Source organism: Enhydra lutris, unplaced genomic scaffold (genome assembly GCF_002288905.1).
Source record: "Enhydra lutris kenyoni isolate GAN:26980312 unplaced genomic scaffold, ASM228890v2 scaffoldscaffold9, whole genome shotgun sequence".
Lineage (NCBI taxonomy): Eukaryota > Metazoa > Chordata > Mammalia > Carnivora > Mustelidae > Enhydra > Enhydra lutris.
The window spans coordinates 78,404,188-78,420,212 of record NW_019154093.1 but is presented as its reverse complement, the minus strand read 5'-3'; the positions used below and the strand labels follow the sequence as shown (position 1 = coordinate 78,420,212).

Below are 16,025 nucleotides of genomic sequence, written 5' to 3'. Positions count from 1 at the left end.
ACTTTAAAACTTTAAAACTTTAAAGACTTTAAAGACTTTAAAACTTTAAAACTTTAAAGACTTTAAAGACTTTAAAACTGTCCTTTTAAAGACCGAGATAATTGTGGTTTTTAAAAAAATTTTTTTTAAACTTTATTTATTTGGCAGAGATCACAGTAGGCAGAGAGGCAGGCAGAGAGAAGGAGGGGGAAGCAGGCTCCCTGCTGAGCAGAGAGCCTGACACGGGGCTCAATCCCAGGACCCTGAGATCATGACCCGAGCAGAAGACAGGGGCTTAACTCACTGAGCCACCCAGGCACCCCGATAATTGTGTTCTATTGCTGTCCAAATATAACAAAACCCTAAACCAATCCTTATCTGCATAGGAGTGAATCTTTATAGTAAAAATAATGCTTACTATTCATTCATTCAACAAATATTTATAAAGTGTCAGTCACTGTGCTAAGCAAGTACTAAAGCTACAAGGAAATTAGCACATGGGTTCTTAGCCCTTATGGGAGCATACCTTCATTCCACTATTTACTGAGGACCTACTATATACCACCTACTGTGCTAAGTAAGGGGAATTCAGAAAGGTGAATAAAGTTTTAAACAATGATACAAAAAAAATAAATTAATTCCACTTGTGTTAAGTGCTATAAAGGAAGAGTTCAGGTGGCTATAGGAACCACCCATACAGAGACCTAAACTAGATAAGAGAGATTTATAGATAATATCAAAAGAGGTTACCAAACTGATATTCAAGTTGAGACTTAAACTATAACAACAACAACAATAAATAAGTATGCATTATCAAATCTGAAAGCAATGTAAACATTATTATTCACAAGAGTTGAAGCAAAGCAATTCAATGGAGAAAGAATTTGGAAATAATGATTCCCAAGAGATGGAAGAATTAGGAGTTACAAAACCAGGTAGAGATACAATAGGTTAAACCCAAAATCAAATATCTGTAATTATAAACAAACTACAGCCTGCTAGGTAAAATCAACCTACAGTCTCTTTTTGTAGGCCCTTGATCTAAGAATAATTTTTACATTTTTGACATTTTTACAAGGTTGCTAAAAATAAAGAGAAGCAGAGGACAAGAAGGGGGAGGGAAGGTGTGGAAATAGGAGGAGGAAGAGAAGAGAATTAACATTCTGTATATAGGCTACAAAGACTAAAATATTTACTCTCTAGTCCTTTAAAAAAGTTTGTTGTCCATGCTCCACATGTTGTAAACAATTAAAACATAATTAAGCCTATCCTAGGGACGCCTGGGTGGCTCAGTCGGTTAAGCGTTTGCCTTCTGCTCAGATCATTATCCCAGGGTCCTGGGATCAAGTCCTGCATCAGGCTCCCTGCTCAGCAGGGAGCCTGCTTCCCTCTTTGCTTGCCTTTCCCTGTGCTTGTGTTCTCTGTCTCTCTCTGACAAATACATAAATAAAATCTTAAAAAAACAAAAAAACCTATCCTAACAAATTCATTAAACATGATTCTATCTGAACACTGAACATAGTTACTGAATATATAACATATAAATCTTCCCCAAAACTGTAGCTTTTTGGCTCAAAGTTTTCACAAGCATACCAAATTTACTATCAATAAATCAATAACATCACACACATACTTGATCTTACTTAAATGTACTGCCAACACACAAATAATAGAAAAACCTTCATCAAGAAAATTTTCAAAATATATTAAATTTGGTATGATAAGAATGTGGCTTTATTAAAACACAAATGTATTTTTTTATATTTTAGCTGAAAACACTAATATAAAACATTTATAGTGTGAGAGTCTAAGTCTGTGGATTCAATATTATTTTGAAAAGTAACTGCTCTATACTAATAAGAGAAATTATGTACTTACCAAGATTTTTTTCAATTCTTCAAGTTCTAGTTCTTTGTTATTTTTAAGCTTAGTCATCTCTTCTAAAATAAACAAAAGAATAAAAAGGTATTAAAAATCAGATTAAAAGAACAGGAAAGAAGAGGCAAGAAATAAGAATATCATCATTTTAAAGGGAAAAAACCAGAGGTGGTTTAATGAAACTAAACCACCATAAAGCATAGAGGACATCTAAATGGGACTATGCAAAAATGATAAATATTAATAGTAATGTTTCTAGAAAGTAGAATTCCATAACCAAAAGAGCTCAAGTTCATTAACCAAAATAAGCAATGGAGCTATATAAAATATATTCGGAATGAGGTTACATAGCACGTGGCTTTACCTTTACTGCATCACTGTCTAAGTATCTTACTTTTTAATCTTTGCTCCAAACTAAAAAGGAGAAGTGATCCACTTTTCTCAAGCTAATTCTGACCATTGTACTCTGGACCTCAATATTCCTACCTCCTCTGAGATTTTAAGTCGCTATGTTACCGATATACATGGACTCTCTTACAGGAAACTTTAAATTCCCTTATAAACATCTATTTGAATACAAAACAATATCTGATTGACCTGTCTGTCCTTTCATACTGCCGTCAAATTTCTTACTATGCAGGCAAATTTGTGTTTGTTATGTATACATTTCTTTTTTAGCTCCACGCAAAACTAATGCCTATCTCATTACATTAATTACACCTCTTGTTACATCAACCAAACTATGATCTCAAAGATCACCAATAACCATTTTGTGGTAAAATTCTCAGTCTTCTTTATTCTGGAGCTTTCTGGCATTTGATGCTATTAAACTACTCTACTTTTCTCCCTTTGATTTTCAAGACTTTGCATTATTTGCATTTCCTGTCCTAACTCTTGTTCCTATTTTCATTGCTGACACCCTTCTTTTTTTCTATCCTAAATAACACTCTACAATGCTTTTCTTTCTATCTTCTATTAATTCAGTATTGGGCTAATTAATTTTAGAACATTTCCAACTCAAACCTCCTGCTTTTTTCTCCTTTCTTAGATTTTTTTTTAACTGCCTACAAAATTCCCAAATTATGTCTAGCTGTCACCTAAAATTTTATTCTATCTAAAACACTGTCCTTCCTTACTGTTAAGGGTTTTTAATAACTGGAGATATAAGAGATTTGCTGAAAGTTTCCCAGACTCTGTACATTAAAAATAAACACAAAATTTATAATAACTGCCCATAGTTTTTAAGGAAAAAAATCAACAAAATATAAAATCCCACCACATATTCTCAAAGAAAAACCTGTCACAAGCAAAGCTTATTTAACCACAACATTTCATTTTAGGTAAAAAGAGTTTATTTTTTCAAACTCAAGGACTGATTAAAGACAGTAGACTGAGCATGTCTCCACATTCTTTTACCCCCAATCCCTTTATAAAAGACAAAAAATATATATATTTACAACATTAATAAAACCAGGCTACCATGAACAAACCAAAAAGTCGAAGAATTTTGGCAGGGAGAGGGAAGACCAACATTAATTCAAAGAAGGCTATGTGAAACACCTAGACCATACCTCCCACCACACAGTGCACCTCAATTTTAATCAAAGATTTAGGAATTGGAGGCAAAGTGATGCAGCAATGCCCCAAATAGCTCATGATCTCTAAGCAAGATAGACATTTCCTAAACCCAAAAGATTAGCTACCAAGCCCACCTTTCTTTATAATACCTTTTATCTCTCCCCACCCCACCCCATATAATCAAATATTTAGATAAGTACATAATCAAGAATCAACAATTACTAAAGAAAAGCAAAACCATAAGAGGCACCAAATTCAACTAAAAGAACTAAAATAAATCCAAGAAGGAATTAATAAAGCAAACAGAAGTAGGTATTTTGCTAAGTACAGTGTGTTCCAACAGAGTAAATATCCATGAAATAAGTCACCTAGAGCTCTTAGTAATTCAAAATTTGACAACTAAAACTTTAAAAATAACAAAATAAAGACTGAATTAGCAGGGGGAAGTAAAAAAAAAAATTGTTCCCCAAATCCCCCCCCAAGAACTAAAAGAGAAAAAAAAATTTTTGAGAAATTATAAAATACAAAGGATAGAGCCAAAATTTCTAAAATCCACCTATCAGCACTTACAGAGAGAATGATGACACTAGAAAAGAAAAAATAAGAGGAGAAAAATTTTCAGAGCTGAAGACAGACAAAATGTCCTTAGATTCATGAGCTCCCCAAATGCTACTAGCATAAGTGTGATATGATTCCACTTTTAAAAGATATTCTCTCATGCCTGTACCACTCAAATAGCTTCCAATCTAATTTCTCCAATTCTACCTTTTTCCTCACTATAAGCAATCCCCACCCACCATCAAATTTATCTGCCATACAGAAGTTGCAGCGACCCTTTAAAGACATAAACCAGGGGCGCCTGGGTGGCTCAGTGGGTTAAAGCCTCTGCCTTCGGCTCAGGTCATGATCCCGGGGTCCTGGGATCGAGCCCCACATTGGGCTCTCTGCTCAGTGGAGAGCCTGCTTCCTCCTCTCTCTCTGCCTGCCTCTCTGTCTACTTGTGATCTCTGTCAAATAAATAAATAAAATCTTAAAAAAAAAAAAAAACTTATAAAGACATAAACCAGAACATGTCATCTCAATAGTTTAAATTTTTTAATGGTTTTCCTTCAAGGTTAGCATAAAATCAAAATTCCTTTCCTTGCTCCTACCTGATTTTGTCCTTATCAGCTCACACGTATTACCCTTTTCATATCACTTCTTACATTCAGGCACATAGGCTTTCATTCAGTCAGTTGAATTAACCAAGCTCCTTCACAACTCAGAGCATTTCTACATGTGTTTCCTTCTGACTGAAAAGCTCTCTCCAACTCATATCCTTTACTTCACTAAATCTCACTTATTTATGAGGTCAGCTAAAAGTCATGCCTTATCACCAAATCTACATTAGGCCCTATTATTTTCTTACATGGTTTCATTTTCATTGTCTTCATAACACTTATCCTCATTTTTAATTAAATATTTGTTATTTTATATGTCTTCCTAAATAAAGCACAGATCTCATCATCAGCACAAAGACCATGTCTTTAATGTTCCTACTTAAATATCCAAAGCTAAACAAGGAATAAACATCTAAGTCTAAATCTAATAATCAAATAAGAAGCAATACAAAACACTAGAGAGAGAATCTATTATATAACAAAGTAAAAGCAAACATGGGTACAGATACAGAAAAATGACCACAGGAGTAAAACCTGTTTAGAGCAACATCAGATTGAATTGAAGAGAGGAGACATATGAAGAAGCAAAGCAAACTGTACCAAGTCAAAAACCAAGAATAAATTGACAAAAACTTTGTGTTTACAGTTGGTTTTAATTTGCTTTGCATGCACTACTTTACTCTTTAAGTGAGCAATAAAACAACAGGTGATATTTAAAGAGTTCGAACTCAAGTGATGAGATGACTCTTAATTTAGAACACAGAATAATCAGATTTGTATTTTTAAAGGAACACACTAGCATCAGTGCAGAGAATCAAAAAGAGACAAGACTAGAAACAAAAATACTGATTCTCAAACTAATACAATTAGTACTGGTCAGAGGTGTGTGGTTCAGACCTAATACCAAGATATAAGAGGTAGAACAGGCTTTATCTGTGGAGGGAAAAAAGTGGTCTTAGGATGAGTCAATGACTGAGACTCCTGAGGGAATGATGGAGGCTGATGGAGGGCTATTCTAACCAAGATGTAAGCCTAAGAATGTGCCATCGAGGAAGAATGCAAAGCGTAATAGAGAAATAAAGCAATAAGTATAAGAACTATTGCAGTAAGAAAAAAGTTTATGAAAATAAGGCAAAGCTTCTGTTTGTATCCTACTAAATACAACAAGGGATGAACAAAGATGAAGACAAATGAGGGTGATCCGAAGCATGGTTTGATGATTAATCTGCCAAATACAATTTGTGTTCCATTATATTACTCACGTGCATCCCTCTGGTAGACTAAGAGAATGTGCTGGAATCCTAAAACCAAGAAAGAAGAAATAAGGGCTAAAACTGTTCTAGGTCTGTGGAGATGAAGAAAAAAGAAATGATTCAAAAGAAAAAGTTACATTAGTTAGATTTTATGAGCTAGATATTAAAAGTTAGAAACAGCAGCACTGGATAACCAATTAGAAATGAAAGATAAGGGAGAAAAAAAGAGAAAAGAATATCATCCAAGATTCTTTTTTTTTTTTTTTTAAGATTTTATTTATTTGACAGACAGATCACAGGTAGGCAGAGAGGCCGGCAGAGAGAGGAAGGGAAGCAGGCTCCCTGCTGAGGCAGAGAGCCTGATGCGGGGCTCAATCCTAGGACTCTGGGATCATGACCTGAGCCGAAGGCAGAGGCTTTAACCCACTGAGCCACCCAGGCGCCCCTATCATCCAAGATTCTAATTTTGAGAACTATACTTTCAACCAAGCTAATGCTGAGCACTTATGTCACTGTTATGCTGCTCTCCTACACATAATGCTTTCCACGTTCCACCACCATTCTCTACAACTACCCAAAGCCTCTTTATACCTCAAAGACTACTTTTAAAATCTACCTCTTCTATAAAGTCTTTTCCAGTTCTGCAGACCACGCTAATACCTTTGGCTTCCTCTTGTCATCAGCATTAACATATCTCCAGCAATAACAAATCTGTGAGCATTCACCCCAAATACACAAATATGTATGAAACACAAATATATTATTCATAAATCATATAAATTTTAAAATATAAATGTGTCTTATGATATTCATTATAAAACATATGAAAAGCATAAAATTTTAAAAGTTACAATATTTCCTTCCCTTATCCTAACAGAAGTCTTGCTCATCCCCACATTTTGGAAACACTGTTCTAATGATTTTATGTGTTCAACATTTCTCCCACAATAACAAGGGATTTCTCAAGAGCATGATATTTTATATCTTGTATGTGTTCCCACAACACCTAAGATAATGCTAAGAAACACACACAGAACTTCTTCACAGTTCTAGAAGAATTCCTTATCCAAACATCTCTTAATATATTGCTCTGTTATGAGAAAAATCACCTTATGCATCTGTTTATCTGATAATAAGAGCCATTTAATTTCAATATCAGAATGAATTATTACAAATAAATAATCCATTAAAGATATTTTAAGTTATTCCTTAATATACAACATTCAATTGAAGACTTAAAAGTTAGATGAAAAATACATTTGCAATCATTCTAATATAAAATAACATCAAAGAAATTATTTATCATTGAATAGTACAATTTTGGATGCTCAAAGACTGGTCTCATCTATAGTAGGAAACTAGGCATTGCCAAAGGAAAAGCATAAATAAGTTTCAAAATTTCAACCAAACATCCTACCAATACAAAATTTCTTGCAATTATTTTAATTACACAAGTATCCAAAGCTAATAATAAAGCTGACAGAAAGTTGTGTAGATAGTTTAGAAAAACACCTGCTAATTCATGAGTTATTTTAATTTATAAAGATAATTCTTTTGGGGGCACCTGGGTGGCTCAGCCAGTTAAGCATCTAACTCTTGAGCTCAGCTCAGGTTATGATCTCAAGGTCATGGGATTAAGCTCCGTGTCAGGCTCCATGCTCAGGGGCAGTCTGCTGAAGATTACCTACCTCTCCCTTTGCCTCCCACCCCCACTCTTGCACATGCTCACTTACTCCCTCTCTCTAAAAATAAAATATAATAAATCTTCTAAAAATAATTTTCACCAAAATTAGAAAATAAAAAAAAGAAAAATGTTTTTCTATCTTTGTAATTCTCTACATCTGTACATATCTATAAATATAAAACATAGGAGTTATTAGGATTAGCTAATTAAATTCACAAAATAACTACAGAGCTTCTCTTTTGGCCATGAAATCTGTTAAATATTAACAATAACATGACAAAACGGGATAGCATTTTCCTATAAATAGTTAATAATCCAACATGACAAATCAATAAAATTTCAAAATTCAATTAAAATATAAGACATTTTCCACTAAGAATTATTAAGGCCTCTAAATCCTAAAATAAGAAATACAGACTACAAATATCTTTTAGCCTCCTTACACTTCTAGGTTATCTATGAACTGCATAATGGAATTTAAGTCTTTCTTAAGGTTTAAGTTTTCTGTCTTTGAAAAGTCAAATTAAAAATTACAAAATAATCATTATTGATAGATGACCGAGGAGAAACTGTATTTTATTCTGAAATAGTTAATGTTTTTATAATTGGCTAATATTATCATGTACACATGTTATTCTCTAAATCTTACCCAGTTCACTTGATTTCTTCTGAAGCTCCACAGTAAGTATTCTCAATTGATCATCACTTTTTTCCAATCTTGTAAAATATATTAGTTTATAATGTAAAACATTCTTTTAATCAGAATACATCTAGTAACTACAATTGGTGCAGTTTAAAAATGTATCTTGCATAGATTCACTCATTCAATTATGAAACTTTTTTTTGAGTACCTACCATGCTATATAGCATAACATTTCAAAATTAGATATTATTAATACATAGCTGTATATTAATTACATCTGCACAAAAGTCTTAAAGCTTTTGGTGACAATTTATCACTTAGCTATTGATGATAATCAAATGAATGCGTCTTAGAACTTTGAAAGAGATTGAATACGTAACTACTATTACATCAAATTCTGTCTTAGGAACAATATAAATGTGAGAATTGTGCAATTCACTTAATTCCTCTGGCTTTCTGCTTCCTTATCTATAAAACTAAGGTAATTGGAACAAATGATATTTAAGATCATTTGCAGTTTCAAAATTTAAAAGTTGTTTGGATAGAGCAACCAAGAATATATAAGATGAGCTGAGCTTTTTAGAAGATCTAGCTTTTCTTCCTCCACCATACATAAGCAGTAAAGAAAAAATACTGGTCATGACTTCACAGAAAAGCTTGTTCCTCTCTTTCATCCTACCAGACTTAAATAACCCTAGTGCTAATGGGACAAAAACAATCACTTAGGCCTCTTAACACAGCTTTATAAATACAAATATAAAAAAGTGAAAAAAGGTTAAGTTTTTAATTCAATTTTAGAAAAGCTGTTATTTAGATGAAATGCAAATGAATATTTTATAGTTACTCATATTCATTAATTCATTAATTTAATAAAAGTGCTTGAGCACCTACTCTGTTCCAGGCTAGTTACTAATTTTATCTATCAGAAAGATTACAGAAAACAAACTCAGTAAAACAAACTCACACTCTATGAAGTTATTTCTATGAAGCTATTAATAATCCACAGTTTAATTAAATATGTCCTATCACTGCATCAGCACTTAATGAGCTTGTCTACTTGAGTCTATGACAAAGTATGCATGGAAACTATCCTAGAGAATACATGCTGTCTCTTCCCAGGATACCTGCTTACCTAATACAAACTTTTAAAATGTATTCCCACTTTTTACATTAAAAAAAAGACATGGGGGTTGCCTGGAGGGCTCAGTGGATTAAGCGTTTGCCTTCAGCTCAGGTCATGGAATCAAGCCCGATGTCAGACGCTCTGCTCTGCAGGGAGTCTGCTTCTCCCTCTCCCTCTGCCCCTTTCCCAACTCATGCTCTCTCTCTATCTCAAATAAATATATAAAATCTTTTTTAAAAGAGAGAGACTTGTTTACAGATGTTATAGGAAGTCAGTTGACAATAAAAATACAATGAATATTGCTATTTATTCAACTAAATAAAAAAAATTTTTTACCTTTGTTGTTCTGTTGTCAATAATTCTTTCAAGTTGCAGATAGAAGTTTTAAGTTCAGTAACCACAAATGAATGACCAGCTTTAGCTTTATTAAATTCTTCCATTTGAGCTTCTTTTTCAGCAGTAAGCTGATATATTTTTTTTGTTGCTACCTGTAAATCTTCCTCTAAAGCCTTTTGAGTACTCTAAATAAAACAAAGTGCAAAATAGATGCTATAATCCAAGGGCCTTCAGAAAAAAAAAAAAAAAAAAAAAAAAACTGAAGTCATCTGCTTCTATAATTTGCTGCCTCTCCCTCCCTCCTTATTCAATTAACCCCCTCCACTGCCCCACACTGGCCAATCTGAAATGCCCATTCAATACTCCTATTTCAATACACCATTCTTCCAAAGCCAATCTATAGTCCCAACCTCCCAATGGAGTCTTCCTTGCCTGCAGTGTTCTTTTAATTTTTAGAACTACTATAGCAATTTTTGCCTGAATCACCATTGACATCTAGCATGATCTTGTATTTTAATTATACTTCTGATGTGTTTTTATTCAATATTTTCAATTAAACTATAAGCAGATTGTAAGCTGGGATTTTATCTTCTCTATTTGAAGTTCTGGGTCCTTGTCCATAGCATTAGCATTCAATAAATATCTGTTGATTCATACTGTGAGGCTTGTCACACACTAATCGGTTTTTATATCATACCACACTTCTTTGCAAAGACATTTTAATATCTTCTAGTTCTGATGTCAAATGATCCTGCTTCTCATTTGATTCTTTTAAGTTTTCATTCTGTAATTCTAAAAAAGAGAGTTGTGGATTGGTATTATTTAATAAAAAATATATAACAAGAAAGCAAATTATTTGTTATAATTTTTTTCCTCCATGAGATACTCTAAAATGAAGTATAATTATGCAAATATAAGTGCACTGATATTGGTCATCATCTACTTTTATGATTTTTCAAGATTATTATCTCCCAAGCACTCAATGGTGAATATATGAGGATTTTTGGTCCTACATTTTTTAATAATAAACATTGGAAATAACCTAAATATTCAACAGGAGATAAAATTAAATTATGATGGTACATACGCATAATGGTAAACCATGTAGCCACTACAAATGATGACAGACTTTATTAATCACTAATTTGGATGTATATTCACAAAACATTACATAACAAAAAGGGCATGTTTAAATAGTATCTATATAAATAGTGCATGTGAAAGGAAACAATACACACAAAAATATTACAAGTAATTTATCTCCTACTGGTGAAATTATTCCATTGCCCATCTTGAGTTTCAGATTTTTCTAAAATATTACACTCAGGGGCGCCTGGGTGGTACAGTTGGTTAGGCATCCGACTCTTGATTTCGGCTCAGGTCATGATCTCAGGTTTGTGAGATGAAGCCCGGCACTGCACTCCATGCTCAGCATAGAGTCTGCTTGAGATTCTTTCTTCTTCTCTGCCTCTCCTGCTCATTTTTTCTCTCTCTCTCTCCCTCTCTTTCTCTCAAACAAATAAATCTTTTAAAAAAATAATTTAAATAAAATATTACATTCATATGCTGAAATATTATTTTAAAAAAGCTTTTGACTCTATAGCTAGTGTTTATTAAATACTAAGTGTTAGGTACTAGTCTATGTGCTTTATCTGTATATATGCATTCACTTTTAAACATCATAAAAACAGCAGGACAAAAAAAAAGAAGTTCATGTTCTCTTCCATGGGTTCAAATTATTCTATGTCCTCTTACTAGCTACCTAACCTTGGGCATGATACCTAACCAGTCTGTCTCCACTTTTCTCAACTGAAAAAAGGGAATAATGATAATTATTCATATCTTGAAAGGTTGCTATTAGGATTAAACAAAATAATGCAACCTAAAATGTTTAACAACAGTGTTTAGTATATAGTCAATAATTGCTATAGATTATTATGACAATGGTAATGATGGTGTATATTAGAAACTGGACCTTAAAATTCATGGTATTTACAATGTAACTGGGCAAGCAGACAAATAATCAATGATAAGTGCAGATGGACACTCACTCAGAAATTCTGGAAATTAATATAGAGAGGGGGCACCCAAGCCAAAAAAGATTAACAGAAGACAGAGCCAAGGGGAAACTGACATAGAGAAGGTAAGTTCAAGGAAGGCTTCCACACAGTGTCAGCACAGTTCAAACATTTTGAAAGCCAGTAAGATTTAACAAGAGTAAGTGGGAGTTGGGAGAGAAAAAGTATCACAGGTGAAAGAGCACGTACAAAGACAAAAATTATGGAGACAAGATGACACATTCTGGGGTCTAAAGGAAATTTATTTCAATAGCATGAAACTTAAAGTATGAGGGAAGAATCAAAGCAGATATGATAGGAAAAATAATAAGGACAAGATCATAACAGGATTTATAGGACTTGTTCAAAGGTATATAGCTCCTAAGCCATAAAGACCATAAAAAATTATGAAGGATGTTAAGCAACAAAATGATGTTTCAGGTTTATATTTTTAAAAGTTCCATTCTGGGGGCGCCTGGGTGGCTCAGCGTGTTAAAGCCTCTGCCTTCAGCTCAGGTCATGATCCTGGTGTCCTGGGATTGAGCCCCACATCAGGCTCTCTGCTCAGCAGGGAGCCTGCTTCCTCCTTTCTCTCTGTCTCTCTGCCTGCGTTTCTGCCTACTTGTGATCTCTATCTGTCAAATAAATAAATAAAATCTTTAAAAAATAAAATAAAAGTTCTATTCTGAAAATCTGTGTAGAAATGAAAGTGTTAGTGGTCCACCTCTGCCGTCAAATGCTCTACCACTGAGCTATAGCCCCAGTGGTCCACCTCTGAAAACAAAATGGGAAAAGGAGATCTGGAGGGAAGAAAATGATAATCAAAAACTGTGATGTCCACTATGTCCACTATGATACATTTCTTATAGTCTGGTAATCAATGTCTCCTCTGAGAAATCGTAATTACAAACTAGACCTTAGGCATGAATTAGAGCTGAATGTATGGTGTTTCAGTGTTTTAAAAAAAAGTTCCAAACCAAAACTTAATTTGAAGTGCCCCTACGTTTACCCAGGATCCCAAAGCTGCTAAGGCAAATTTTCTCTGTAAAAATGTACTTCCAATCCAAGTCTTAAAGAATTTCCACAGATGAAGTTACATGACCTCACAATCACAAGAGGAAACAAAGCATCGCGAGCAGAGTCAGGAGAATAACTGAAAGGCAGACTTGGATCTGCAAAGATTTCAGATATTACAATTACTGGCTGTGGATTTAAAAACTGTATTATATCATTCTTTAAAAACTAAAGAAGGAAGATATCCATAAACTAAATAAAACTCCTAGAAATGACATATATAAAACTAAAACTGAAAACTCCATTGGTGTAATGGGTAATGTATGTCATTCAAACATTCCTCTAAAAGGAATAAAAATCCAGGATCAAATATTAAGAATATTAACATCATTAAGCTCCTGACAGAATAAGAAAATACCAGGCCAAAAGGGAAAGGGAAAATGGAAACGGGGAGAAGATAAGTGCAGAATCAGCTTTTGCCCTGAGGGCATTTGCAGATCCTGGCAAAGCTAAACTTTTGATTTGAAATAGTGAAAAGAAGTTAAGAAAAATAAACATGAAAACCCAAAGACTATGTAAAACAGAGGCCCAAGAATTAAACCTTTGTACAATAAACTGAAACACTCTTTATGTAAGGGGGAAGCAAAAACAAAACAATCCTCAAGCATATATGCAGCCCAGGTTCACATGATCTGAGGGGTCCAAGGAGCCCCAGGCCTTGAAATTGACTTAAGATTGTATCAGATAGGTAGAAGCACCATGCACATGGCAAAAGTAAATGGGAATCCTTCCAGGAGGAAGATATGTTATCCATGTACTAGGCAGGCTTTAAATTATTCCTACAAATAATTTTTTCAAAAAAAATATTAAGCATGGAGTCAAAAACAACAAAGCACTCAATAAAACAGGGCACTCTGACAAAAAACTATCAGAAACAAAAGACAGAATGAGGCTCACAGACATTTAAGATAAAGATGATCAAAAACAAACTATAACTTTAAAAATAATTTTTAAAACTACATAAAGTAGCAGATTTGAAAAACAAGAATAACATCTTAATATAAACATCTTAGTTACTAAAAATAAAATGTAAAGGATGATAGTGGGTGAGAAACAAATGAAAAGAGAATTAGTGAACAACAAAACAGGTTAAAAGAAATCATCCAAGGTAAAGCATAGAGGGGCACCTGGGTGGCTCAGCCATTAAGCATCTGCCTCCAGCTCAGTTCATGATCCCAGGGTCCTGGGACTGAGTTCCACACTGGGCTCCCTGCTCAGTGGAGAGCCTGCTTCTTCTTCTCCCACTCCCCCTACTTATGTTCCCTCTCTCACTGTCTCTCTCTCTCTCTCTGTCGAATAAAAAAAACAAAAATCTTTAAAAATTAAATTAAAAAATAAAAAAATAAAGCATAGAAAGGCAAAACTCTGAAAACATGGAAAATAGATTAAAGGCCACAGAAGACAGTTAGAAAAATTAACCTTTTTTACTCAAAGTTCCAGAAAGAGAGAAAACAGAGAATAGGGCAAATACATTTGAAGAAAAGCAATAATAAAGGAGACTAATTTGCAGAATTAAGCTACAAAATAAAACCCATGTTTTATATCATACTGAAAATGCTAAAAATCAAAGAAAAAAATCTAAAAAGGCACATAAGAGGGAAAAGACACCTTATCTTCATAGATTCAAAGTTACATTGACAAGCGACTTCTTAAAATCAACAAAAGAAACCAAAAGAATGCAGGACGATACCCTCAGTGTGCTAAAAGAAATTCCTAGAAATAACAGTGTGCAACCAAGAAATATCTGTCATGCAAAAGTAGTCTTTGCAGATGAGAATAAAAAAATGTTCAGACAAATAAAATGGAATACAAATTATTATAAGCATATCCACAGTAAAGGATATTATTCAAAACATTCCTTTTTAAGGCAGAAATAATATGATCCAAGTGAAAGATCTGACACATAAGAATTTAAGAGCAAAGAAAAACATATAGGTAAAACCAAATACAGTCTACATAAAACAATAATAATGTCTCATTATAGAATTTAAACATACAACCAAAATAAAAGGGGCTAGAACCAAATGGAGTTAATGTTCTAAATTCCTTGAACAACCCAGAAAGAAGATAAATACATTAACTTTACATTTAAAAATAATACACATTGTAATTTCTCCAGTAATGAGCAAATAAAAAAATGGAAACAGATCCCAAAACTTTCAAAGTAGTCAAGGGGAAAACCTAGAACAATAAAAAATAATGAAACTAGGGTTTTCACTTCCAGGAAGATGGAGTAGATACATTTTTCCTATTCCTTCCAAAACCCTTAACTTTATATGTAAAATAAACATGAGAGACTTTGAAAGATGTACAAAATAAAGTAGACCAGTCACAAACCTCTAGATCTGAGAAACAACATAATAGTAAGACCCTGGGACAAAGTGGGTGTCATTTGGATGGTTTTTTTTTTTTTTTTTTTTGGTTTGGAATTTTGTTTTGCTTTGTGTTTGTTTGCCTTATATATCCTAGTCTTAAAGCTGAAGAAGCCTAGAAATACCAATTGGCCCACATGAAAAAGCTCTGAAAAGTCTGCTCTCTTTAGCAAAGGGACAAGAAAGGGACACCCTAATAAGACTCAATACCAGACTGGGGTGCCTGGGTGGCTCAGTGGGTTAAGCCTCTGCCTTCGGCTCAGGTCATGATCCCCGCATTGGGCTCTCTGCTCAGCAGGGAGCCTGCTTCCCCCTCTCTCTGCCTGCCTCTCTGCCTACTTGTGATCTCTCTCTCTGTCAAATTAAAAAAAAAATAATAATAATAATAGACTCAATACCAGACAAGCATGACAGAAAAAACTGTGACCTCCACCCCACCTTTGGCCCCAACAAAGGCCAAAAGGTGAGCCTAGGCCTCCAACCTTAGTAAGGCTACGGTAAGGCACTAAAACACTCCCATTAAAGTGGTTCCAGATAAGATCAAATAGGGAGCTGTGTCCCTCATCCCCAGCCAGTAGTGAGTACCCCAACCCCAGCTGTGGTGGTAGAAATTATATGGGGAGCCTGGATGTCTACCGCCATCCAGTAATAAAAAAGCGCTTCTCCCACTCCCCACTAAGGTGGTGTCACAGGAGGCCTAGTAAAGAGCAACAAATTTCACCAAACCCATGGTAATGAGGCCATTACCACATGGTGTCACTGGGACCACAGAGGGAACCAGAACTCCCAAAGCAAATAGTACTAACAAGAACACCACCACCATTCAGGTGTCAACAAAGGCAAACTGGGAAACCTGGCTTTGACCTCCACCTAGCAAGAACAAGGCAG

General features: G+C 34.2%; 1 protein-coding gene across 2 annotated transcripts in view; it reads right to left on the bottom strand.

Annotated features, from left to right (window-relative positions):
* The window catches only part of LOC111143281 (synaptonemal complex protein 1), a 144,537-nt gene that overhangs the window by 73,478 nt on the left and 55,034 nt on the right, over positions 1–16,025 (bottom strand). For both annotated transcript variants that reach the window (XM_022496911.1, XM_022496912.1), the window contains exons 12-15: positions 10,332–10,426; positions 9,635–9,819; positions 8,182–8,249; positions 1,858–1,919 (exon numbers count right to left, since the gene is read on the bottom strand). In XM_022496911.1, the coding sequence (XP_022352619.1) occupies positions 1,858–1,919; positions 8,182–8,249; positions 9,635–9,819; positions 10,332–10,426 (410 nt within the window). The remainder of the gene's footprint in view (positions 1–1,857; positions 1,920–8,181; positions 8,250–9,634; positions 9,820–10,331; positions 10,427–16,025) is intronic.